Source organism: Malus sylvestris, chromosome 14, assembly GCF_916048215.2.
Source record: "Malus sylvestris chromosome 14, drMalSylv7.2, whole genome shotgun sequence".
Classification (NCBI taxonomy): domain Eukaryota; kingdom Viridiplantae; phylum Streptophyta; class Magnoliopsida; order Rosales; family Rosaceae; genus Malus; species Malus sylvestris.
In genome coordinates, this window is record NC_062273.1 from 24,417,951 (window position 1) to 24,444,127 (window position 26,177).

Genomic DNA, 26,177 nt, shown 5'->3' on the forward strand with positions numbered 1-26,177 from the left:
CGTGGAGAGAGATCGAGTGTGATATCGATTGTGATGCCTTGCGGATCCATTCCACTTACGTCTACTTCAAGGTATTTTTTTTACTGGTGTTTCTGCTGAAGTACCATGGACTAAGAGTATCATCCTTTCCTTTGACATGGGCGAGGAGGTATTTCATGAAATACCAGATCCATATAGTACCCTTGAGAGAGAGCGAAGATATAGTAGACTTGCATTGGGGAATGAATCCGTCGCTATTTTTTTCTTACGTGGAAAAATCCATGACCGGGATAATGTCTTCGATATGTGGGTGATGGATGACTCTAGAAGAAGTTGGAGCAAATGGTTAACGATCAAAATGTACCAGGTATTGAGTTTCCGTTGGCATTTTGGTAGAGGGATGAGCTTATTATGGCAGCCGCTAATAGACGTATTGTCTCCAACAACCTAGTCGCACGAAAGCTCAACAATCTTCTGATTCATCACAATGAAAATCGAGAATATAATCAAGTTATTGTTTATCCAGAGAGCATTGTTTCTGTGAAGAGGGACAACAAGAAGCTTAAGGGCATAGAGCTAAACAGACTGGTTCTCTCCGAGATGTTCGAAAAACGTAGCCAGAACAGGAGAAAGGTCTACATGAACCAGAATTGATGGGAATTAATTTTATTAATGTTTAATTATCTGCGAATGAATAGTGGAAGTCCTATTCTTCTCAGTTTGGAACTTTGGATTGCCTACAGATTAGGAGTATCTCGTTTATTTTGAAGTATGTCGATCATGGGATTAGTTGTTCCATGTTTTTAGCTATTGTTGTTATTTCTACGTGTATTTATGTTGAAGTTTCAGTCAATGAATAAATACTTCAGTTCAACCAATTTTCATACTCTCAAGCTTTCAATTCTAGTCTTTAGTTTTCAAAAAAAATTCACAACATCAATTGTGTATGAAATTAATATAAACAACACTACTAATAATTTAAAAAAAAAAATCACAACATCAATTGTGTATGAGATTTATATAAACAATTAATTAGAGAGAAAGTTTGAGAAAATAAGGATGTCAACTGTTTGATTTGAGAACGGAAAAATTATATTCATGATCCTCATAATCACAAAAACTAATCATATACATAACCACAAATTAATCATCAGGGATTATCCATAACTATATCCATCGGGTAACAGATTTTCATCGGTTAACAGTTATATATATCCATCTTCGTCAATGCAAAAAAAAATTATCAATTCAACAGACAGATTATAATTTAATAGATACTAATTATGTCATTAAATATCCACATCAACTCATCGAAAACGTAACAACACTTTAGATACTTTCTAGAGGTATTCATGATAAGCCAAATATGATAGCAAATTAAGACAAATTGGTCCCATGAAAAAAAGAGAAGGGATGACAAAAGCAAATACAACCGCCACTACAGAAGAAAGACAAAACAAATTATCAAATAATATTCACAATTTTCTCCATATCCGGAAAATACTTGAGTTTTCATCCCGAAATTAGCCACATTCAGGCGGTTATTAGATTTAATGGGTTCATTTGTCATCCATACTAACAAACCTGGAGATTGAGGCTTGCACAAATGCAATGTCTTAAAGATAGAATTTCACCCATACTTTGTGCTTGTGGGAGACGCTCCCAGGATTCAACAATACATAATCCGAAGTCGAAGCACCACAATCTTAGGACTCTAGCGAACTTTTTTTTATATATTTTGTACTCTCAAGACACAACTTAAAATTTGACAAAGAAATAATGAATGAAAAAACATAGTGGAAAAACTCTATTTCTCAAGAATAAAAATTAACTCTAATTCTATGAAAACTTCATTATTTAAGAGTGGAGTATGCTTGGGTTTATATAAAACTCATGTCACTCTTTCTTAAATTATGTGTCTATTGGCTTTAAACCGGCACCTTTTTATTATTAAGGTATACAACTAATCAAAAGGTAAGGTGAACCAACCTATTCAGAAAGGTTGACACCAGCCGTAATTTTAAACAACAAAACCATGCATTGCATCCTCTACGATGGATGATCCCACCTCTTCAGAAAGGTTGACACCAACCATAATTTCAAACAACAAAACCGTTTGAATGAAACGGTGACAACTAGAAAATTTTCCATTCACATTTGAAAACTAAATATTATAATAAAAAATTTCACCAACTAATTTAATGAAAAAGTTACCACTAGTATTAATTTCAAGCTCAATTAACGTATGACTCGTTTGGATGTGCTTTTAGAAAAAATATTTTTGGGTTTCAAAAATACTTAAAGTGCTTTCTGCAAGAAGCACCAGTTATGTGCTTCTTCCAGGAAGCACTTTAAGTATTTTTTCAGGATTTACTTTCATCTTTACTAATGATTGGTTCTAAAAATATTTTCACCAAAAGTATTTTCAGTCATTTCAAAAGCACATGCAAATGAGCTCTACGAATATATATATATATACACACATATATATATACATATACACATATATATACATATATATACACACACACATATATACTCAATTCGATACCTAACAACTGTTGACTCATTGAATGGATTAGCAATGAAAAAAAAAATGAAAACTAATAAAAAGGGTTTGAAAACTTTGAGTTTTAATGATAAGGACAAAATAAAGGGTAAAGTGAATAGTACCAGGATTGACTTTTTAGTGTAAAAATGTGGTTTTTCATTAAAGTGAACAGTACCGGGTGCTTTTCGTTAAAGTTCCCAAAAAAAATGGCAAGGTTCAAATGAAAATGATATTTGTATTTTTTTTTTTAATCATACACACTTATGTTTATTTATGTTTATTGTGTTGAAATCACTTTTGAAGTTAAAATACACTAGCCTTTCTACATGCGCTTCAGCGCATGTGAAATACCTTTTTTTTTATTAACGGCGCGCTACTGCCACTATGCGCAACTTAAATGTATTTATCTACGTTAATCATTTCACTTGATCACTCTTGTGCTTGGAACTTGTCACATTTTTTTACCAAGCGCGTTGGTAGTGTCCCATATGTTTTTCTTTTATTTTTGTGTGTAGCTATCAATTTAACAAAAATTGTGTGCAATATTAACATTACCCCTTTTTTAGCAATTAAGTTTTGGATTAGCTTTCATGCCTGCCATAATTTTCTTTTATTCACCACGATATGTACGTTGAAAATTTTAGTAATTTTGTGTGAAGAAAGTGAAGTAAGATAGACATTGTGGTTTGCATATTGTTGTTCAAAATAATCATTGAAAATAGTAATATAAAATAAAGGTCCTAAAATAAGTTACAAAATTGCTTAGAAAGTTTAGAAATAACGTTTGTGTCAAAATCACTTTCGAAGTTAAAATACATGGTTTCCTACCCACAAAAACAAAATTGAAGACAACAATTAACGTTGTCTATTTAGAGCGTTTCCAAAGAAGATGTCAAATTGTCTAAATTAGCAATAACGATAACAAAAGACAGTGATAAAGTTTTCCAACCAAAAAGCTAAATCTGAAGGGGCATGACATGGATTGACATATCTCCCCCTTGCGGCCAAATTTAACAGAAGCTTCAGATTTTTTTAATTAATTATTAAATGCTTTTTATTAATTTTTTATTGGTTTAAAGCATTATCCTTTTGTTTCTTTTCATTCCCAATGCAAAGAAAATACATATGAATTATTATTTTATGTTTAAAATTTGACATATCGGTTGAAAAACAAAAGTTTAAAAGATGCCAAATACCACATAAGCTTTCAAATTTAAATTTTAGATTTAAAATTTGACAACTCCTTTAGAAATGATGTTAAAATGTCATAGTAACGTCCTCCAACAACAAGAGCAATGTGGGGCCCACATAAACCACGTGATTTTCCCCACGTCGGTGGTGTTGTGGTGAGATGGAAAAATCGCAAATCTGGTAATTCCGCCAGCAATGAAAAGGACTATTTTCACACCGCAAGCCGTTTGTTTGGAGAGATTTTTTAGTATGATCGGCACACACGGGTAGTACATCATGTGTCATTATACAAATACTAAGATATATGTTTTAAAAAGTTAATACTTTAAAAAATAAAATTTTCTACTACTTATATAAAAACACATAATGTATATCACTGATTTCGTCGTAATAAAAAATTTCTCATATGTTTGTCGTGCTGTACTGTCTTGGTTCCTTCTGCCCAAAACAAAACTTGTATTCTTTCGAGCGGTTTATACATAATTTCAGTATTTATTTAATTTTTTTTTAAATTAAAAGGAAAAAAAAAAAGACTTTTGGTTGAAGATTGAGTGTGAAGAGAAGAAAGTGGGGTGCACATTTGCGTAACCCAACAAAAGCCAAATCCGAGTCCGATTCCAACTTCCTCGTCTTTGCATATAAGACGGCGTCGTACTGGGTTATCTTCCTCGTCTCTCTGCATAAACTCCCACCTGGTACGTTAATCTTCCCCGTTATTCTTCTTTTCTTTCGAAATTTTTGTTGTAATTTAGAAAACCCATTGTTCTAATTTCTTTAACAATCTAATGTACCGTTTAATTTTGAGGATTAGGCGATTAAAACTTTAAATTCAATTAAAAGTCGACCCAATTACGATTAGTTTAATTCGGAATTATGGGTTTTTATTTATTTATTTTCGGTTGCAGCTGCTGGCAATGTGTTATGTTAATTGTCTCATGTTCTTCTGATTTGTTATGTAATTTTGGGTCTGAATTATGATTTGGTTTGTTCACTCAAATTCTGGAATTTTAATAACCCAGGAGCTGAATTTTGCATTCAAAGACAGATTCTGAGGTTAAATGCAGTGTGGGTTTAGGTCATATGCTTGAAAGATTTTTCAAAGATACAAAATCTAGGATTTATACCCTTTTGGTTGATTAGTGTTACCAATTACAAATTCAGTACCAAACTTTGGTAACTAATTACTTGCAACCTATGTTGCACGCATACGGATACGGGTAGGGGTAGTACGCCGATACGGCAAATTTCTAACATAACAAAATAGAAACCTGCAATTTACGGATATGGTAAGGTATTGTGGGGGTGTAGGTATCCGAGACCCACGCTTGTCTAAATTTGAAGTATTGGTGCAACATAGCTTGCAACTTACGAGTTTAGACAAGATGGAACTCTTAGCTTTTCGGTTGCATCCTCATTCTCGTTGAGTGAATCTGCATGCACATAAACTGATCTGGAAATTGTTTCCAGATATATGAAAAAAAATTCTGATTATGTAGATGATGGAGAGGTCATGTTCTGGACTCGCAACTTGCATAGATGTTTCGTGTATGCGTTACTTCTGCTAACAATTTATGGTTATCATAGTTGATTATGGATTTAGTCAGTGTGGCAGAGGATGACAGCTAATCTACTTTAGATTTTGATTGCACATCCAATGTGTTTGTAATGCATCGAGCTTCAATAATTTGTTCATCCTGTCTAATAGGATTGTGATACGAGCTTACATGATGGGCAGCACAAATGGCTTAACAAGCGTGCGGGGGAATCAACCTCTATTTTCGTTTGGGGTAATTTCTGACGTTCAGTATGCTGATATTCCTGATGGCTGCTCTTTCCTTGGTGTTCCACGATACTATCGTCATAGCATTGTTGTATTGCAAAGGGCTGTCCAAAGATGGAATGATCAGAAGAAGCATAAATTTGTGATCAATTTTGGGGACATTGTTGATGGTTTTTGCCCAAACGACCAATCATTGAATGCTGTAAGAAGAGTTGTTGACGGATTTGAGAATTTCAATGGCCCCGTCTATCATATGATTGGTAATCATTGCCTGTACAATCTTCCCCGCAACAAATTAATTCCGATATTGAACATTCCAAGTGTCGATGGTCGTGCCTACTACGACTTTTCACCAGCCCCAGAATTCAGATTTGTTGTTTTGGATGGCTATGATATCAGTGCTATTGGCTGGCCTCAAGATAATCCATGTACAATCGAGGCTTTGAAATTCCTTCAAGAGAAAAATCCAAATTCAGATAAGAACAGTCCGTCTGGACTGGAGGGCCTCGAGAGAAGGTTCCTTATGTTCAACGGAGCTGTTGGAAAGGAACAATTAGAATGGTTAGACGGCATCCTTCAGGAAGCAACAAGTTTGCAACAGAAAGTAGTGATTTGTTGTCATCTGCCTTTAGATCCCGGGGTATCAACCAAAGAAGCACTTTTGTGGAACTACGATGAAGTCATGAGTGTGATACACCGGTACAACTGCGTGAAGGTTTGCCTAGCTGGCCACGACCACAAAGGTGGCCACGCAGTTGATTCCCATGGAATTCACCATAGAGTTCTTGAAGCTGCCCTTGAGTGCCCTCCCGGAACAGATGCTTATGGGTACATAGATGTTTATGATGATAAGCTTTCACTCAATGGTACTGACCGAATGGCGAGCACAGACATGCTATTCAATCCTCAAGCACACTTACAGGATAAACGGCATCAAGAAGTTAGCAACTAATTCTTTTCAACTTTGTATACGTTATTTGGAGATGTATGATTATCAATAATAGTTACGCCAGAAGCTCAAAAGGGCTTGTTAATTATTTCCCTTTGCATTGATTTGGGAGAGTAGGCAAGCTTCTCATGTTCTGTAATCTGTACTCCTATGGGAACGCTATATACAAATTCACTATTTGACTGTCATTACATATGTTGTTGCTTTGCATTTTTGTTCTGCAAAAACTTGGTCTGTTCCCCGAACACTAGCTGCACTGTTGCTATAACTTTGATACGAGCTGTGTTGTGTGAGACGTAAATCGAACACGGTACCTCATTCTCGTCCGTCGGGTGTAAAGGTAAATGCTCTTTAAGACAAATTTCTTCCAGCTAACCTTTGACCTAATAGTTTCATACTAATTTCCACTATGTTCGTACATTCCAAGTAGACAGAAAGTGCGGGCTGAGAGGCACGTCCAATCTTGCACACTTCTCGCAAACCAGTGGCGAACAACTAAACTGATTACAATTTCGATGGTTCATAATTTTTTAACCGTTGATGTATGAGAATCTCACCATGAGATTAACATACGTCAAAGATCAATTTAGCATTCATGATATCAGTCAATTCTTATAAAAAATAAAATAGAAAACTAGATTTTAATCTTTAAATAAGATGAAATTTAGAAAAATATCTTATATAAGATTAAAATTTGATTTTAATTTTAATGTAATGACATTAAAATGTGTATAATAATAATTAATTTTAATTTTAATGTAATGACATTAAATAAGATATCTATTGTTGATGCATAAAATCGACGAGGACTTTAGTACAACAGAAAGTGTTAAGTTTGTTACATTCGCTAGATTGCTCCAATCACTAGTGTGGATAAGTATGTAAATGGATAGAGACAGGGGAGCAAACACCAGATATACGTGGTTCACCCAGATTGGCTACATCTACGGAGTAGAGGAGTTTCTCATTAATTGTGAAGAGTTTACACAAGTACATAGGTTCAAGCTCTCATTTTGTGAGTACTAGTGAATAATTTAGTACAAATGACATTAGGAAATATTGTAGAAGAATGATCTCCTTTAATAGAAGAGAGTTTTTAGTTTTGTTCTGACATTTACACGTGTCGTGTTGTGATTGGTTTCTGATGTTGACACGTGTCGCGCTATGATTGGCTTCTGATGTCGACACGTGTCGCGTTGTGATTGGCCCTCCTGGTCAAGTATGGTACAAATATCTATTAAATACTAAAATCTATATTCAATCTAACACCAGGAGTTCATTGAATTTTAAACTTCTTTAAGGATTAAAGTTCAAAACCTCCAAACTTAGGCCTCTCATTTTTTAATGTTGCATTTTCTTTATTATTTTTTATTTTTCAATCTTGTTATCTATAAATTGAAATATTTCAGGTTAATTAGTACACCAAAATAAGTTTTTTTGAGCGGGCAGGAGGATTTCCTATCATTAAAGATTCTCGTTTTGAAACAGGTTGCATGTTTTGTGTAGATTTAAACGCAATGATAAAGGCAGATTACAAGCGCTGGAAGAGTAATTTGATAATATCTTGTACATGTAAAGAAAATTTAAATGCCCGTGGCACCGTTAGCGCACGCTCAAATCTTGCCCTGCCCCAACCTTAAGCGTTTACTCTTATGACGACATGACCAATGCATATTTTACTTTTATGACGACTTTGCCCTTCTCTTCTCAGCAATAAAGAAACCAGCCAGGGACAAAACCGAGAAAACACTGAAGACAACCGATGCAATGTCAAGCGACATGTGGCGGCCGCTGATTCCCTTCACCACAAACAAGTTGGCGGTCTTTTTGGCGTTCGTAGTCTGACCATACGCCACCTCCTGACCCGCGGCATTGAAGGCGTAGGCGCGTACGAAGTACGTGGCGCCCGGCACGTCGCGCTCGATGGTCCACTCGACGCTGTCGTTGGACTTGCTGGTGTACGAACTTTCGACGATCTTGAACAGGCATGTCTTGTCCTTGGCGAGGTTGTCGACGGTCTTCCTCCACCCGCGGTCGACTTGGCTCACCGGCGCGTAGCATAACTTGACCTTGATGGTCTTGAAGGTTGAGTCGGTGCCGGCTTCGGAGCTCTGGTTTAGCCCCCATGAAACGGTGAGCTTGTCTATCCCTGCTTTCAGAACTGCGAAACAATCATGGATTAAGATTAATATTGGATGTATTTTGCTAATTAAAATTAAAATATAAAGAAAACCCAGTTGGGAAGTTAGGTTTTTGGAGAGGAACGTGGGAGACTTTTTGTGTATTTGACTATTTGTTTATCTTCCCATGCTTTGGGATGTGTAAAATTTGCAAATTTAGGAAAAATGATAAAATTTTGCAGACTTAGGAGTATGGATTAAAAAGTTGGAGGTTTTCGGTAGTGATTTTCACGCTATCGTTTTCTTTTGAGCGGTGGATAAAAAAGTGCAGAAATCATTTTAGTATTCATGAATTGCAATGAAAACATAAAGAAGCCCTAATGAAAAAGTGAAAAAAAGTGTTTTGGACCAGAAATTTAATATAGAAAACCCAGTTGCAAAGTAAGGAGGTTGGACTAGAAAGTTGGAGACTTTTATTTCGTGTTTTGATATGGATAATAATTTTCACACTCGCGTTTTTATCTTCTGCACTCCTCTTATTTCGTGTTTTGATTCTCTTTTGATTGAATAAACCGAAGAGGAGAGGAGAGGGATGGAGTGTAGAAGATAAAAAGAGTGTGGAAATCATATCCCTGTCGAATTTTGTTTACCTTTCCTAATTTGGAAACTGTAAAATTCATGACTCGCAATGAAAATATATAGAAACCCAATTGAAGAAACAAGATATTGGACTAGAAACTTGGCAAATTTTCAAGAAAAATATCTATACTATTTACCCTGGTTTTCTGCGTGTGACGCAGTAACAAAGAGACTATCCTTGAGAGAAGAAAAGAGGACAATCCCATAGGAGGTTTGGGATAAGCAAGAGAGCACAAGAAGTGAAGCCAACAGAATCCCATGAGATGCCATCTGATTAGTTTTACTTGCAGATCCCCCAAAGATTGAAATCCTAGAGGGAGAGAACACTTTAGAATCTGATTCTGGAGGTGATGATGATATGAACTGGCACTAGGGTTCCCTTTATATGCAAGTCCCAAAATTCAAAACTAAAAAGAAATAATATTTAAAAAGTGAGAAATTGGTTTTTGCAGAAGAGGTCGAAAGACTCATAAGACCCAAAGTATGTGCTGGAATATGTGAGATTAGGGATCCAAAACATGCGGATATTTTAGGAAAAAAATTGTTTAAATATGTTATGGGAATGTTAAACGAATGAGGATTCTCTCTTGATCTACTTTGTGAAGATACCGGGAATCATCTAATTTTGTTCATTTATTATATCGTGCTGTCAGAAATTATTTTAAAATTTTATTTAAAATTAAATACAAGAGGTACCTGATAAAAATTGACCGTATAATTTATGATGAACGGATACGATTAAAAGATCATCTAGATACTTCCAAAGAGGATTCGGAGAGGATTATAAAATGGCCTTAAAGTGCACTGAAAGGGTGGGGTTGTGAGTTTTTTTGTATAATTTTTGGGTATTAGAGTATTGAGATGACAAGGTTTCTGGGCTGGATGTGTTTGGGGTTTTGTTTATAGATTGACTTTGAGTAGGTTTAATTTTTTTTTAATTTGTTCCAAGTTGTGGTGGAAGGTGATAAGAGAAGATATGCAATACATGGTGGCCCAACGTCTTCTTCCTCTTTGTCCTCTATGTCTTGTAAAGGGCAAACAAAACGAATCACCAAGTAACCGCTCAAAAACACTTTTCGGGTGGGAAAATAAATTGCAATTTCATAGTCTCTCTTATGTGAGAGTTTCTTTCTTTCCGTTGTGAAAATGCTTATGTGAGACCTTCTTCCAAACTCTTCTGTGGCATCAGCCCTAGCTTCGGTTGGGGTCGGGTGTTGTGTCCTCTTCTCTCTTTTCTCCTTCTTTTCTTCCTGCATCTATTGTTGGTTCTCCTTAATTTTCAATTCGGCCTATCCAATTCCTCCAACTCCGTGGGTTTTCTTCTTCCTGGTTCTTCCTTGCTTCGTTTTTCAGCCATGTCCTCTGTCGAGTTCGTGTGTAGAGTTCCGACGCTTGCACCGGCTCCGGTATTTTCCAAACCATCACGCTCTCCTTTGTGTTTGCCGTTTGTGACATTGTTGCTTGAGACTTGTTCTGAGCTTCCACCTGGTGATTGGCCTCTTTCGCTTGGATGCCGATTACCCTTAACTTATGGCTGTGCACAGGAGACGTCAATGAAGGAGATGATCGGCGGTGGTCGGAGAATCGACTGGCTGGCAGTTCCTTGGATCATCGGTGGAGAAGGCAGTGGGTGCTTCTCGAATGTTCTTTGGTTTTGGGCTTTTGGGCTCATTCTCTGTTTCTGTTATTTTTTTCTTTTTGCTTAGGTTTGTTTCTAAGTCTGTGTTTTTGTTGGAATAAAATCTTCCCCTTGACCAAAAAAAAACGAATCACCAAGTGGGTGGCAAGAGTTCAGATTAAGAAACGATAAACACACATTTTGCTGGTTAATTTTATTGGTTAAATAATTAAAAATAAAAAGAATTATTTGAGAGATTAAAATAGGTGTGTGAAAATTAACTCTCTTTGCAATTATAGGAAATAGGTTAAAGTTTGCCTTTTTTTTTGGAGAAACTAAATCGCTCGCTTTTTGATAACTACGTGTGCTTATGAGCAACGTCGTTTATCATGCGTTGTCGTAAAAAAGATGTTTTGACAACTCAAATCATGATTTTTTTTTCACAAAAAAAACAACCTTTCCGTTGTACTTTAAAAAAAGTTGTGCACCAAAATAAAAATGTGTGCATTAACCATTTCCGTTGATAAAAATTTGTTGTGGTTCCAATAAAAATCAAGAATAGTTTATGAGTAAAAATTGATTCTTACATAAGCACTTCCAAACCAACGTGGTGATCTGATAAACTCCATACTATATAATATTAGTTTGAATACTTTTAGAGTCATGATAGCTAAATTGAATGTTATAGCGTGCATAGCTGTTAAGTGGCAGAAAGCCTCCAATTTTAATATTCAAACAAACTCTGCAACCAAGTGAGACAATCAAAAGATGTTTAAGCACACGATTATTGAAAGGAGTCAACTATGTACTTTCTTCAATCCAAAGTCAACGAAATTGCTTCATGATTTCGCAAATTAGTTTAAGAGATTATATCCATGATCAAACTTTAATACAGCTTATGCAAGCATAAGATGAGATTAACATATTTTTCTCTTTAATTAGATTCTGGGATCAATGAGAAGGATTAAAATAATTAAAGATTTTTTTGAATAAATGTAATCACTATAGGTCATTTGTAGGTGAATCTAGAGAATGACCCTTTTGATCAATTTGGGTCATTTGCGGGTGAATTTTTAGAGATGACCCTTTTTGAGTTGACGGTTCATATATGTCTTGTTAGAGTTTAAACTCTATGACTTATGGCGGTGTTGGTCACTCATGATTAATTGTTTCCTTCATTTATAAAAAGAATGAAATAAGCACTGAAAAATGATACGTTCAGATAGACAGACTATTTAATTTATAACAGATACGTGAAAGTTGAGAACAAATACGTCATCTTAATTAAATACAATAACAAAAACAAAAATATGTATATATTAATCATATTTCATATAAGAATTGCCACAAAAGTGGAGCAGATGTTTCTTGAAGCCAGCCCCAATCAAGTAGGTGTTGAATATTTATAGACTTTATAAGGGAAAGAGAACATCTCTGGATCTCTTCCACCAAGGCCACCGGATCAAGTGATCCGAGCCTTTGAAACTTGATCTAACGACTAAAAACAGAGGCTCCCTTTAAAAGTTATAATAATTTTAACTGTTAGATCAAATTTCAAGGGTCCGTATCACTTGATCCAATGACCTTGGTGGATGAGATCCGGAAAGGATCTCTTTCCATTTATGGTGGGCTAAAATATTTAAAGCCCCATATGATCATTGTTAATGGATATCAATTAGGCCCAATAAATTATACTAATTGTTTGAACATGGATCAACATCTCCTTCACATAAGTAGTGCAAGTTTGAACATGTTTTGATGGTTTTGTCACAAGCTCATGATATTTTTCTAGTTTTGCAATAGGCCTTAAACATGTTTTGATGGTTTTATCAACTACCTCAACAGTAAGTTTTCATAACTATTGTTCATGCATATCTTCCGAGAAGCCAATATAGAAGCTAAAGTTGTGGACTATATCATCCTAATGGTTCTCAAAGTTTTCAGTGACATTACTAGCTCGTCTACTAATTCATAATCAGAACAAGAGCGGTTGCAATGAGGAGGAGTTAGAATGAAGTAAAATCATAATTGCTTCACGTTGAAGCATCTCCAACGGAAATTGGGAAGGAGAGATGGGTCTGTTGGAGGCTACAGGAGTGTTCATTGGAGTTGGGCTAAAACTACTAGGAGCGTTTTGGAATTAGCAAAAACCATGGGCTAATATGGGTACAAAATTGGATTCCTAATGGGCTTGATTTCGAGGAATCCAAATACTACATCAATATCAAGAATCCAATTTCGGAAGTTTAAAGAGTTTGATTCCCCATTTTAAGTGGGTTCCGTATATATTTTTCTTCCCCAACTTTTGATAAACACTTGAATTACTAAAAATAAGTGTAATTCTCAGTCTTCTCATTTCATTTCCCCTACGTAAATACGCCATAAAAAATACATATATTATAAAGCATATGTAAAATCACCAAAGGATATTCGTTTCAGCTTGTTCACAAAAACAAAGTTTGAACATGTTTGTCAAAAACACAAAAAAGGTGTGCAGCATTAATTTTTTTAGTTAATTACATTTTGGACCCCAGTGGTTTAGGTCATATAGCAATTTGGTCCACATATTTAGAATTTGACAAAAACAACTCTTCGGTTGCGTTTGGTATGCTCGGGAATGAGAAAGGTTTTCTCATATTTGGCAAGTCCAGGCTTGAAAATAATTTCCTGGCCCATGAGAAATTAGGGGGAAAGTGAATTCCTCCACCCGTTGTTGGTATTGATATAATTTTATGATAAACATATCCTCATTGACAATTAGAAGTGCTCATTATATCCCAAAAGGGTGATATTCCATGCCTACATACATTGCTATTGTAACCAAACATAACAAAAGAATTTGCATTTCCCTTCTCCTAAAAAAAGACATGAAAAATTATTTCTTTTCACATACCAAACGCAAACTTAAAGTTATAAATTGGTAGCATCGCAGTTTCATCAATCTATTGTTCATTGAAGCCAAATATTACTTGAAAGTTATAATAGGTTCTTTTGATGCCTCAATTTCTGAGTGCAGAAACAAATGTTTTAATAATTTGAAGTACAAAATTCTTGCAGGATTGATGAACAATTTGTATTTTTTTTTTGTTTTATTTAAGACATCGGCCCTAGTTGGAATTCAATAGGGGTCGAAAAGCTAAGTGGCTAACGAGTCTTTGCAGAGTCGATTTTTGGGCGGGTCTTGCTAGCAATTCCCTTTTTATTTTAATAATTTGAAGTGGAGTAAGATCCTCTCTTCTCCTTTTCCCTTCTCTCACACTTTTATTTTTTATTTTTTTCTCTTTATAAAGAAGTCAATATAAGATGTTAACGTAACTTAATCGTGACTGTTCAAATAGGTAGTGACCAAAGAAAAAGAAAATTTGGAAAGAAGAGAATTCTACTCCTTTGAAGTATTTTGAGCATGATCAATGAAATAGTAAGAAATTAAACTACCAATAAAAAAAAAGTATTTGTATGAGACAAATACGCAAACAGTTTTGCCAGCAGAGTTTGGCATACATATTATACACGCCCCACAAATACAAAGCAAGAGACAGTGACCGGAAAAAGCCGGCCAAAACGTTCAAACTTTCCTTGGTACTCTCTCCATGTCCAATCCAACGAAAACATTCCATATTTATATACAAATCTCCAACTCCAAACACAAGAGAGACGACTCCGAGCTGAGAAATTAACAGCCATGGAAAGGAGAAGATTCGGCAGAGAAACCAGAAACGGGGGGCCGCTTTTAGCCATGCAGCACGATATTAAGCAGCAACAACCGGTTGCCGCAGAGGTCCGCCGTAATAAACCCCAACAAGTGGCGGACCTCACGGACTTCATGAACGACATGTTCTTCGGCACCGTGAAGGTCGAGAACAAGTCGTATAACCTGACTGGAAACGACACGGACGACGAAGATGATGACAGCCCCAGATCCACCACACCCACTACGCCTACTAGCAAAATGACTCAGGAGTGGTTACAAGAGGCGAGGCGTATTGTTGCCTCGTCCCCGACTCGGAGTGACTCGCCCTCTCGACTCACTGCTGGCTCACCACGGTTCGCAGCAGGTCCACAGGGTCAAGTTAACCCAAGATTGTCGCTCTCTTCCGCCCTAGATCGGCGGGACGCAATGTCTAGGTCCGCCAGAAGGTAGTGTGTTTGTCCTCTTATATCGAAGTTCAAATTTATCTTTTTGTAGATTATAATAATTTAGAATATCGTATTTGTCAAAAAGAATGAAGACGATCATATGATCGAAAGTGAAAATTCAAACTATACCTTGTTTTGGCGTAAACAGGTACCGCGCGGCGGAGAGTTTTAGTGGCGAGATTCTATCCAAGTCAGCCAAGCACTCCCGAAACAAGTCTGACGTGCCGCCCCCTGACTCGCCCACATCACCAGCGTCTCAAGCGGAAATTTCGCCGGCTTCTGCGGTGCATAAATGGTTTTCCAACATCCTCAAGCCCAACTCCAATCCCCCTCGGGCCCAACAACCCAATCCCCCTCAGGCCCAACAATCCAATCCCCCTCAGGCCCAACAACCCAATCCTGAGCCTGCAGCCCAAACTATCGTTCCCCGTCAACCGGTGAGCCGCAGGTCGCGGTTCCAAAACGATCCCTCCTCTCCTCGACCGCATGGGATCCCGATCCCTTCTCGACGGACATTCCAAAGCCCAACACCGTTGCCTGACGCCCATGTGCTCTCTCCGCCTAAAAATCTTGTCCCGTCGGCCCATCGTAGGTCCATATCGTCGTCTACTTGTTCCATTGAGAAGAGTATCTCAAGGCCCAATGTAATTGGATGGCCTAATGATGCAGCCCAAAATGAAGCCCAAGCCCAAGACTTTGACCTTAATAGGTTTCTCAAAGTGCAAAGGACTAGGGTTGAGAAAGTCTTGGATGGCCAAGTTAATTCCAAGGCTAAAATCGTACTTTCGGACACCTCGAATAGTAAGCTATTTCAAGTTTCAATAAATCATGCTAAAGAAATCACATTTCTAAATCGCAGTAGGAGTGGTACAATAGTAACCATACTTGCTACGTAAATTATCGTTTCAATTAACTAATATGGTCTACAGTTCCTTGCGATAAAATAAAAAATGCTTTGTGAACTGCTCATATTATATATTTGTTTACAAATTAATATCGCAAATCTTTAATTAGAAGTCTAATGAGATGTCACCATATTGATAAAATTGGAAATGTAGGTACAAGTACAATGGTAGCAGCAGTATGTTATGCATGGTTGCTTGAGAACAGGGTGAAGAAGGAAAGTAAGAGCAAAGGGAATGGGGAGGAAGAGGAGTATGTGGTGGTTCCAGTGATGAATGTGAAGAGAGGGAGGATGTGGAAACAAAGAGAGGCTGCTTGGCTATTTCACCATGTTGGCCTTGATGCCACCTCATTGCTCTTTGCCGATGAGGTACTTCAATTCCTTTATATGTATAATGTGTGTGTGTGTGTGTGTGTACATCTTCTTTTGCAATGCACTCTCTCTCTCTCTCTCTCTCTCTCTCTCTCTCTCTATATATATATATATATATATATATGCACACAACAAATATCCAATTTGGTTTCAGGTGGACTTGGAGAGTCTAATGATGGCCGGGAAATTAAACATTCTTGTGGTCGGACAAGATGTTCTGACAAACAATGGCGAGGTAATTGGAACATACATGTTAGGTAGATTGTGCGGTTACAAATTTTGAGTAAAGAATAGAATCCGGCGATACAAGACTTACAATAAGCTGTATATAAACCATGGTTTAGTGTTTTTTAATATTATATTGTATGTTTAGTGTACTTTCAGCTCTATTTTCTAGCAAAACTTCACTTAGACACAAGACGTGAACTAATACAGGTGTGTATTGTGCATCTTTCTTTATTAGGTTGGATCTCAATGCACCATTCTGACAGATAATTACTGTGAAGATGCCTATGATCTACTTGAAAGCCCTTTGCTGAAGAAACTTTTGGTAAATCACAAAACTTTTAGTCGTCAAAAAACGCTTTTAATTCTTTTGTTTGAACTTGGATTAGGATTTTCAGTGACTTCCACTGTTGCAGCTTGCAGGTATTTTGTTAGACACTCAAAATTTGAAGCCGTCCCTTCAACTGTCCATGACAAGAGACGCCGAGGCAGTTCAGTTGCTACTCGTTGGCTTAGCCTCCAATTACCGGAATTCACTTTTTGATCAATGTAAGTACGCCTTTTGTTTTCGCTCTCTAGATCATCGACGAGAATGTGTTTCTTGTACATGTCTAGTAAATGTAAGACTCCAATTTTCTTTTGGTTATCTCTATCAGTGACACAGGACCAAAGAGATGATTCCTTTCTTGAAGCTTTGCGGAAAAATTATGGGAAGCCTCCTAATGAAAGTAAACTTACTATTTTTGTGACTATACCTATGGTTGCACATTAGGGTTATGACCCTTGACAGCCTTTAGCTCTACTTGTGACGATTTCAGGTGGGGGTGAGAGCAGAGAACTTGTGGAGCAGAAGGTTTCCGAGCGAAAATCAACCTCTATTTCCCGCAACCAACCCACCATCCAAAACTCAGACAAGAGTCCTAACGATGCAAGAAATGCAAAGGGGGTTTCACCAAAATTAGGTTAGATTGCAGTTAAAACCGCTTTTCTAGCTATCAAAAACACTTCTAACTATCAAAAGTACTTTCCAAAAAGCAATTGGTTTCATAATGATAGATTTGATAAAAGTTTTGAGCACTTGGTTTCATAATAAAAGTTTTGATGTGTCATTCCCAGCATAAACGTTGGTGAGTACAAGTGCTTCCAACGTAATCACAGTTCCAAACGGACCTGTGTATAATCTATTGATAATTTTACAATACTTTCGAAAGTTTTATTACATTTCCTTTATCCCTAAATCTTTCACATCTTTTCTGTTGTAGTTAAACCAAGTTCTTCGCCTCTCAAAGCCCCTTCACCTGCAAAAGCAGCACCTGATGCCTCCCGAAAAAAGAATAAGTTCTTCCTGGCACAGTGGTTTGGTTTTGGACCAAAGTGAGGACCAATATCTGTTAAACTGTAAATTGATATAGAAGAGAGATTCTCAATTTGATCTCCTTACAAGAAACAAAAGGGAAATAATTTCCTAGATATCTGCTAGTTTTGTCAAACGGACGCAATTTTCGTTCAACGAAATTGTTTGCTGTTTCGTTTTTGGAAGAGGAAGAACTGAAACTACTACACATAAATTTAGTAATGGATTAGTGCTTTTGTCTCAGACAGTAACGGTTGAAGTTGGTAAAAGTTTTGTATCTGCTATGGTAAAACCTTTCTCATGCAGCAGCGTTTTTGAACTCTCACTATTGTTCTTGTACACGATGATGCCGACATGCATTTTGAATTGGATAGTGTTTTCACACACTCGTTTTTCTGTTTGCACTTTTCTTTTGTCCAAATATATATTTTTTATTTATTCAATCCATATGCTAAAAGAACTTAAAGGAATACATGAAAAGAAAATAAGTGTGAGGAAACCATTAAGGGTCTATTTAATACTCTACTTGAATCCAATTTTTTTAACTCAAAAACACTTTTCCAATTTTAGGCATTAAAAATTTGGTTGGTATGACTATTTTTTAAATTGAACTCAAAACTAACTTAAAAATATAGCTCATTCTCTAAAACACCAAAAATGAGTTTTTAAAAGTTTGGGTAAATTACATAAAACTACCTCAACTATTGGTCTCACGACACTTTCATACCTTATATTTTTAAAATGACAATGTAATACCTCATTTTACGAATTTGTGCCAATGTCATACTTCTGTCAGTTTTTCTGTTAATTTCTCCGTTAAGTGCTGACGTGGCTACAATTTTTAATAATTAAAAGGGTAAAAGACTGTTTACTACTCTTATGTTTCATGGTTTTCAACATTTAGTACATCAAGTTTTTTTTCGTCTCAGAGTCATACCTAAAGTGTAAATTTTGGGACAGTCTCATACATCCGTTAGTCAAACTGTTAAATATGCCGTTAATTGTGACGCGGCACCCATGTGGACAATGGCTGGGTGCCACGTGTCATCCATGTTTTTTTTTCTTTTTTCTTCTTCTTCTTCTTCCTCCGAATCTGCAACTTTTTTCTTTTCTTCTTCCTCCTCCTTCTTCCTTCCTCCTTCTTCCTTCTTCCTTCTTCTTCTTCTTCTTCTTCCTCCATTCTTCCTTCTTCTTCTTCTTCTTCTTCCTCCAAATCTGGGGAAGATGAAGGTTTTTTTTTTTTTTTTAATCTTCTTCCTCCTTCTTCCTTCCTCTTCCTCCAAATCTGGGGAAGATGAAGGTTTTTTTTTTTTTTTTTAATCTTCTTCTTCTTCTTCTTCTTCTTCTTCCGAGTCTAGGTTGCAGATTCGGTTTTTTTTTCCTTCTTCTTCTTCCTCTGAATCTGCAACTTTTTTTTTTCTTCTTCCTCCTTTTTCTCCTTCTTCCTTCCCCTTCCTTCTCCTTCTTCTTCTTCTTCTTCCTCCGAATCTGGGGAAGATGAAAGTCTTTTTTTTTTTTTTTATCTTCTTTCCCCTTCTTCTTCTTCTTCTTCTTCTTCTTCCTCTTCTGGGTTGCATATTCGGTTTTTTTTTTCTTCTTTCTTCTCCCTCCTCCTTCTTCCTTCCTCTTTTTCTTCTTCCTCCGAATCTGGGTTGCAGATTCGGTTTTTTCTTTTCTTCTTCTTCCTTCTTCTTCTTCTTCCTCTGAATCTGCAACTTTTTTTTTTCTTCTTCCCCCTTCTTCTCCTTCTTCTTTCCTCCTTCTTCCTTCCCCTTCTTCTTTTTCTTCCTTCTTCTTCCTTTTCCTTCCCCTTCTTCTTCTTCTTATTCCTCCGAATCTGGGAAAGATGAAGGTTTATATATATATTTTTTTTTAATTTCCACGTGGCGCCCAGTCATTGTCCACATGGGCACCACGTCACAGTTAACGAGAGACTTAACAGTTCGACTAACGAATGTATGAGACAGTCCCAAAATTTACACTTTAGGTATGACTCTGAGACGAAAAAAACTTGAGGTACTAAATGTTGAAAACCACAAAACATAAGGGTAGTAAACAGTCTTTTACCCTAATTAAAAATTAAAAAAATTAAAAATTATTTTTTTTATATTAAATCTCTTTATCTCTCTTCTCTTTCTCCCTTCTCTCTCGCATCTCTCTCTTCTTGGCATCCCCAAAACCCCTTTCCACCCAACCCCCCCCTCGACCCTTTCCCACCCATCCCCCAACCTTCCTCCACCACCTTCTCTCTTTGCTCTCTCTTTCTCTCTCTTCTGCCTCTCTCTCTTCTCTCTCTCTGGGCAAGTATGGAGGATCCACCCCTAATCCACCCCTAACCCACCCGAAGTCTACTTGCTCCCCACTTATCTCTCTCGCCGTGCCCAGAACCCCCTAAACCCTCCTGGATTTTTTCATCCGCCCTCATTTCTCGGATCTACCTGCAAGCTCCGACCCGCTTCCCTTTCCCACTTCATTGCCCATGGCCGATCCATCGTCGTTTACAGTCTCCGAAGCTGTTAAGGAGAAGGGGAGAAAGGGAGAACTGTCAAGGTCGGGGTCGATGAGGCTGCTGTTGCAACATGAAAGGGAGAAATGGAGAGAGAATACGGGAGGAAAGAGGATGGCGGATGAAAAAACCCAGGTGGGTTTGGGGGTTCTAGGCACGGTGAGAGAGAGAAGTGGGGAGGAAGGAGACTACGATGGAGAAGAGAGGGAAATGCGAGAGAGCTGAGGGGAGAAAGAGGGTGGTGGATGATGGTTGGGGAGGGACGGGTGGGAAGAGGCTGGGGGGACTGGTGGGAAGGGATTTTGGGGATGCAAAGAAGAGAAAGAGGCGAGAGAGAATGGGGTGGAGAGAAAGAGAGAGATTTAATATATAAAAAAATAAGTAATTTTTTAATTTTTAATTATTAAAAATTGTAGCACGTCAGCACTTAACAGAGAAATTAACAGAAAAACTGATAGAGGTATGGCATTGGCACAAATTCGTAAGATGAGGTATGACATTGTCATTTTAAAAAGATGAGGTATGAAAGTGTCGTGAGACAAATAGTTAAGGTAGTTTTGTGTAATTTACCCTAAAATTTTTAAACTAAAAACCCACTCATTTCTTTTCTCTCTCTCCTCCCCTCTCACTCTAAATCTCTCTTTCCTTCTTCTATTTTTTTCATCTTCTTTCTCTCTCCTCCAATCCCATCTCTTCTCTCTAGAGAAATTTTTAATTGTGACAAGAACACAGGTGGTACACCACGTGTTTTTATGTAAGCAGTGAAAAATTATATTTTTTAAGTTATTAACTTTTTGACACACATATCTCACTATTTATGTCATGACATGTGATGTACCACCCCGTGTGACGGTCACACTGAAAAATCTCCCATTCTCTCTATATCCTTTCATCGTTTCTCTTCTTTCTCTCTCATCTAATCTCCTATTCTTTCTCTCTCCTCCGATCTTCCCTTACTTTCTTCCATCATCTCTTCTCTTTCTCCCTCCACTGCGATCCATCTCTTTGGATATCTTTGTCTAGTTTAAGTTTTAAGGTTTAAATTTTTTTAATCTCATATCAAACAAGTTTTTTAGTCTTAAAGAAAATTGTTTTCAAGAGATGTTCTTAATAATTGTTTTGAGAAATGATGAATTTTCTTTAATAAGATACCAAATTAGCCCTAAGATTTGTGACTATCTTGTTTCTTCGAACTAAGGGTGGGTTCGGTTTCAATTAATTCGGTTTTTTGACAAAACCGAAACCAAACCGAAATTTTGATTTGGTTCAATTTTTTTTTGTTTTTTATTCGGTTCAGTTTAATTTTGGTTTGGTTTTTTTCGACTCAGTTTCGGTTCGGTTCGGTTCGGTTTTTTTATAAGACTTTTTTTTAAAATTTGAAAATTGGTCTATGCTCTACAACTTTACTTACAGTTTTTCTGACACACCAAACCCCGAATGTCCATTAGGACTCTGAATCAAGCTGTGTTGGCTGACACTTGGAAGGTGACGAAGACATAAAGTGTAGTTATATGGAAAATGTGAGTAAATTTAAACCTAAAAGTGCCTAAATACCAGAGTTCGCTAGTGAGCGGGTATGTACCCTCTTCACATGTGTCGTCAGAGCATAAGTAAAGTACAGTAGTGTGGGTAAAGATCATACCCTTAGAGGTAGCCACTTATACTAAGATTCGCCAAGATTCCTCATCGATACGAACCTTCAGTAGCTAAAACGTGGAGGGGCGCAAAACAGAAAATGTGAGTGGGCAAAAACAAAGTTTTTGAAAACATCTTTCTCTTTAGAAATATAATAACTCCTCACCGTAAAACCCGTAAATTTCTCAAAAAATAGTACTACATATGTATATAGAAATCATTCTCGAAAGCAATGGAAACAAAGTATATGCCATGCCAACTATCGCAACAATAAATATGTAAGCCAGGTGAAATAAATCAACATAAAATGATATGTCAGCCGGAGTCACCTAACGTGACTTGTACGGCTGAACCTACTGCTTATCAATCCAGCTGAAGTCACCTAATGTGACATGTACGACTCTAAACCTGCACACGAATGTGATCTGTACGACAGACTGGTGTAAATAAGTACGTTCGAGTGCTACAAATACGTGAAGGCTGTGCGAATTATCGCAAGTCACCTATGAGTCGTAACCACCTAATGTGGTATGTACGACAGGCTGGTAGCCTTGGATCCAAAGTGAGCATGTGGTGCGGGAGGTGAACGATCACGTGAAAGCTAGGCCCTGGCCACGGGTGGAGCACTAACATTGGGGTGCAGGACAATGGGCTCTACGTGCATCCAAACATAACCATATACATCATAACCACTAACATCATAATGTACTCACCTGTAGCTTACCTAGGCCTCCGCAGCATCATGCAACATTATCCACAACCCTACGTAACTCGATCCGAGAGATCGACTTGGATTTCTGATTCGTAACTTTCAAAGATACACATTATGTTTATAGAATAACACACTAAAGTTTCAGAATGATCCAACGGTTGGATCTCTGTCAATTGCCAAAACCAAGTGACGGTTAACGTTTTTATGAAATTATAAATCCAATTCAGGAAGATCCATATGTTGGATTCCCAATCCGTAAGTTCTTAAATTCCTCAAATATTACAAATAATAACCTATTAAAGTTTTATGATGATTCAACGGTCGGATCGTCAATTCATATAAGGACCCATTAACGTATTATTGAGAATTTAGGGTCTAACAATCAAACTTTGTCATACAATTATCAAAATTGAACTTAAGGCATCTAATTTAACCTAAAAATAGCATTGACGGCCCTCTTGCCACACACCGCTGTGGGTGGCGGTCGGCAGCCCCAACTCGTCGGAAAATCCAACTATTTCCAAAAATTACCAAAATTTACAAAAATGAATATCTCAATGAACGGAGCAACTTTCATACTTGTGACTAAGGCCAATTTGGCCGGGAAAAGCCCCAATTCCACAAAAATATGTCGGAAACCTTATAGAGGGTGGCCTTCAATTTGACTTCCATACTCGCTCCGACGCCTCCACAAACCCTTGGGCTTTGTTCCTGGGTTCTAGGGAGTGTTCTAGTGGTGGTAATTGAAGGAGATAGTTTCACAATTGGTGGATCCCGAGCAAGGGTCTCACGGTACCCCCGCGGGGTTATTCGATAATTTACAACCAAATCCCTTCCAAATTTGGGTGGAAATGGGAGAGGAAAGGACTAGGCGATGATTGGGAGTGGTGTCTTGATCCAATTCGTGGGAAATCCGGTGGAAAACCACCAGAAAATATGGAGAAATGGGTCGGTTTACATGGGTCACGCTAGTTGAAGGAACTTGTTTCCTCTTTTCCCCCGTTTCTCTCTCCTTTTCCTTTCCCTCCTTCCTTGTTTTCTGATTGGGCAGTACCCATTCCTTCCTCTCCAAGCCCTCCACGTGGCACCTCAGAATTGTCTAGAGAAATCCAGATTATTATCAAATGATAATTTCACCCCTAACTTTGCTTGTTTATAACTTTTTCGTTATAACTCCAATTTTGATTCCGCTTGCGCCCATGCGTTCGTAATGACGAGTACTTCGAGAATACCCTAATGAATGAGTCTTATGTCTCTTAACCATGGCCAACGTATGTCAAAATCTTTGCCTCTAAGGGCATTTTTGTAAAATCACTATTTTTAAAATTTATAAAAATGTAAAATCAGGGACGGGTCGTCACATTTTCCATTTCAAAGAAAGTAAAGAAAGAAAAAATGAGAAAGAGAAAGAGGATGCAAGAAGAAACAAAGACAAGGAAGATGCAGGGAGGGGGTTGGGTGGGGAGAAAAAAAAGGAAGAAAGCAAAGGGTCGGAAGGGGAGAAAAAAATGGAAGAAAGAAGAGGGTTGGGTGGGAGAAGAAAAAGGACTTGGATTGTGGGTTAATGGTTGGCCTAAAATAAAAGCTTAAAACTAGGGTCTAAACTTAAATTGAGCTTGTAATATAAACACTCAAATATTAAATAAATAAATAAACTTAATTATATTTAACTCGGTTTGGTTTTTAAATCACCGAAACCGAAACCGAACGAATAACTTTCGGTTCGGTTTGATTTTCTTACTTCGGTTCGGTTTTTTTTTGTTTGGACATTTTTGGTTTCGGTTCGCTTTTTTCGGTTTTCGGTTTTTCCAACCCATCCCTACTTCGAACTAGTGAAAAGACAAGCCGTATTTGCCATAATTTTGGTTTGCTGAATATGCTCCTTGATTTGGTAGATGCCATTTGAGAGGTGAATATGTTCCTTCATATGCTATGAAAAGCAGTGAAATGATAACATTGATAAGTTCTTTGGTAAAAAAGCAAAAAATTGATCATTTCTATTTCTCCTTTGTTTTTGCAATGAGAAGGGGACAATACTATTAAAAAATTTCGATAACGTAGTTTATCAGGTCAATTTTTTTATTAGGTGAGACTAAGGAGAGTATGAATAAAATTAAGGAGTAATTAATTTTCTATATTTTTTTCTAACTTGTTTAGACTAAACATTTGTTTCTTTACAAAATTTGATTAAGATGCTTTGATCAATTGCCAACTCAGTATTTTTCTATTTACTTAAGTTAGGTAACAACTAATTTTCTACAATCTAAAAATTTTAAATTCGTAGCTTTATTAAAAATATAAATTTAATTAATTCCTCATTCTCATTAAAAATATTTAGCACTACCGTCTAATAATATTCCTCCTCACTTTTAAATGAGAAGTCTTATGCTTAATTCTCGTCAAGGTGAAGTTGGACCATATTATTATGGCAATCTCATTATAAGGTTTAGCCCACTCTCTCACCCCTCATAGTGTAGATACTATTTTTTTTAACAAATGATATTATCTATACACTAAAGGGGCAGGAGAGTTAACTAAGCTTCATAATGAGCTTAGTGTGAATACTATTGTTTGTTAAAAAAAAAAAAAGTAAACTTTTATTTATGTTATTATATTTAATTAGTCAATTTCTTCATTAAAAAAAGACATTAATACTTTTAAAGAAACTTCATTAATATGTTAAAATTTTATGCATAGTTATATAAAAAATGTATTTAAAACTTATAGTACATTTGAAAATAAAAGTACCTACTTTTGGTACGTTTAAAGTCTAAATGTACCAAGAAACAAAATGCACTAGAAAGCCAAATGTGCCATAAAATCAAATGTACCCATAGTATGGATTATCAAATGTGCCAATATAGTCAAACGTACCTTTAATAAAATTGTAGAAAAAAATGTATGATCAAATTCATAAAAAGAACAAATGTTTAATCAATGAAATTGAAAAACAAGATGCATATATTAAAACGTCCCTAAAATTAAAATACAAAAGAATCTCCTACTTGAGCGAAAAACAATATGAAAAGCAAGGAAGGGAAAAAGCCAAATAAATAAAGTTATATATATTCATATAAAGAACTTTGGATGACAACACATTCCCATATGCACATGTTGGTAGGAAAAATTTGCTCAATTATCAAAGATTAGATCAAGAAAGAGGAAAAAAATATAAGAGGTGGAAAGATGCCTCTATAGATTGGCAAATTATTGAGCATTTATGTGTATTGTGTGATACAATCTGTCTTCCTCCAATCATGCCCATTTGTTCATCCCAGCTGTAACTAAACTCCAACCACCCTCCCTCTTGGGTCCCAACCCCTCTTTTTCCAATCCAATCTTCCAACTCACCATCCAATCTGCATCCTCACCATCCCATGATGTCCCCATTCCTTGATGTCCCATTTCATTTGCCACCCTAGCTCATTCTCTTCTGGTGGTGAAACAACGTGAATATCTAAACCAATCACGTATTGTCACGTAAAAGAGTTAATACATATAAACA

At 36.7% G+C, this 26,177-nt stretch overlaps 3 protein-coding genes across 3 annotated transcripts; 2 read left to right on the forward strand and 1 right to left on the reverse strand.

The window, feature by feature from the left end:
* The first annotated feature begins 4,250 nt into the window (after positions 1-4,250).
* LOC126600770 (manganese-dependent ADP-ribose/CDP-alcohol diphosphatase) lies at positions 4,251-6,638 on the forward strand. Its single transcript, XM_050267416.1, has 2 exons — positions 4,251-4,416; positions 5,427-6,638. The coding sequence occupies exon 2, from the start codon at positions 5,446-5,448 to the stop codon at positions 6,451-6,453; it is 1,008 nt and encodes a 335-aa protein (XP_050123373.1). The 5' UTR covers positions 4,251-4,416; positions 5,427-5,445; the 3' UTR covers positions 6,454-6,638.
* A 1,289-nt stretch (positions 6,639-7,927) lies between these two features.
* LOC126600903 (high-affinity nitrate transporter 3.2-like) lies at positions 7,928-9,724 on the reverse strand. The gene is made up of 2 exons (XM_050267605.1): positions 9,347-9,724; positions 7,928-8,611 (listed from the first exon to the last, which is right to left on the reverse strand). Exons 1-2 carry the CDS (start codon positions 9,477-9,479, stop codon positions 8,133-8,135), a joined length of 612 nt encoding a protein of 203 aa, XP_050123562.1. The 5' UTR covers positions 9,480-9,724; the 3' UTR covers positions 7,928-8,132.
* Positions 9,725-14,428: 4,704 nt separating this feature from the next.
* LOC126600627 (uncharacterized) lies at positions 14,429-18,111 on the forward strand. The gene is made up of 9 exons (XM_050267224.1): positions 14,429-14,964; positions 15,113-15,765; positions 16,023-16,237; positions 16,395-16,475; positions 16,704-16,790; positions 16,882-17,014; positions 17,122-17,193; positions 17,284-17,427; positions 17,728-18,111. The coding sequence occupies exons 1-9, from the start codon at positions 14,510-14,512 to the stop codon at positions 17,841-17,843; spliced, it is 1,956 nt and encodes a 651-aa protein (XP_050123181.1). The 5' UTR covers positions 14,429-14,509; the 3' UTR covers positions 17,844-18,111.
* The last annotated feature ends 8,066 nt before the right edge of the window (positions 18,112-26,177 follow it).

Excerpts from the sequence above, each read along its gene's own strand:
- LOC126600770 (XM_050267416.1), top strand. The coding sequence starts at position 5,446 with ATGATGGGCAGCACAAATGGCTTAACAAGCGTGCGGGGGAATCAACCT.
- LOC126600903 (XM_050267605.1), bottom strand. The coding sequence starts at position 9,479 with ATGGCATCTCATGGGATTCTGTTGGCTTCACTTCTTGTGCTCTCTTGC. Across the intron at positions 8,612-9,346 it reads GTCACACGCAGAAAACCAGG|TTCTGAAAGCAGGGATAGAC; the intron begins GTAAATAGTATA and ends ATTGTTTCGCAG.
- LOC126600627 (XM_050267224.1), top strand. The coding sequence starts at position 14,510 with ATGGAAAGGAGAAGATTCGGCAGAGAAACCAGAAACGGGGGGCCGCTT. Across the intron at positions 14,965-15,112 it reads ATGTCTAGGTCCGCCAGAAG|GTACCGCGCGGCGGAGAGTT; the intron begins GTAGTGTGTTTG and ends TGGCGTAAACAG. Across the intron at positions 17,428-17,727 it reads GGGGGTTTCACCAAAATTAG|TTAAACCAAGTTCTTCGCCT; the intron begins GTTAGATTGCAG and ends TTTCTGTTGTAG.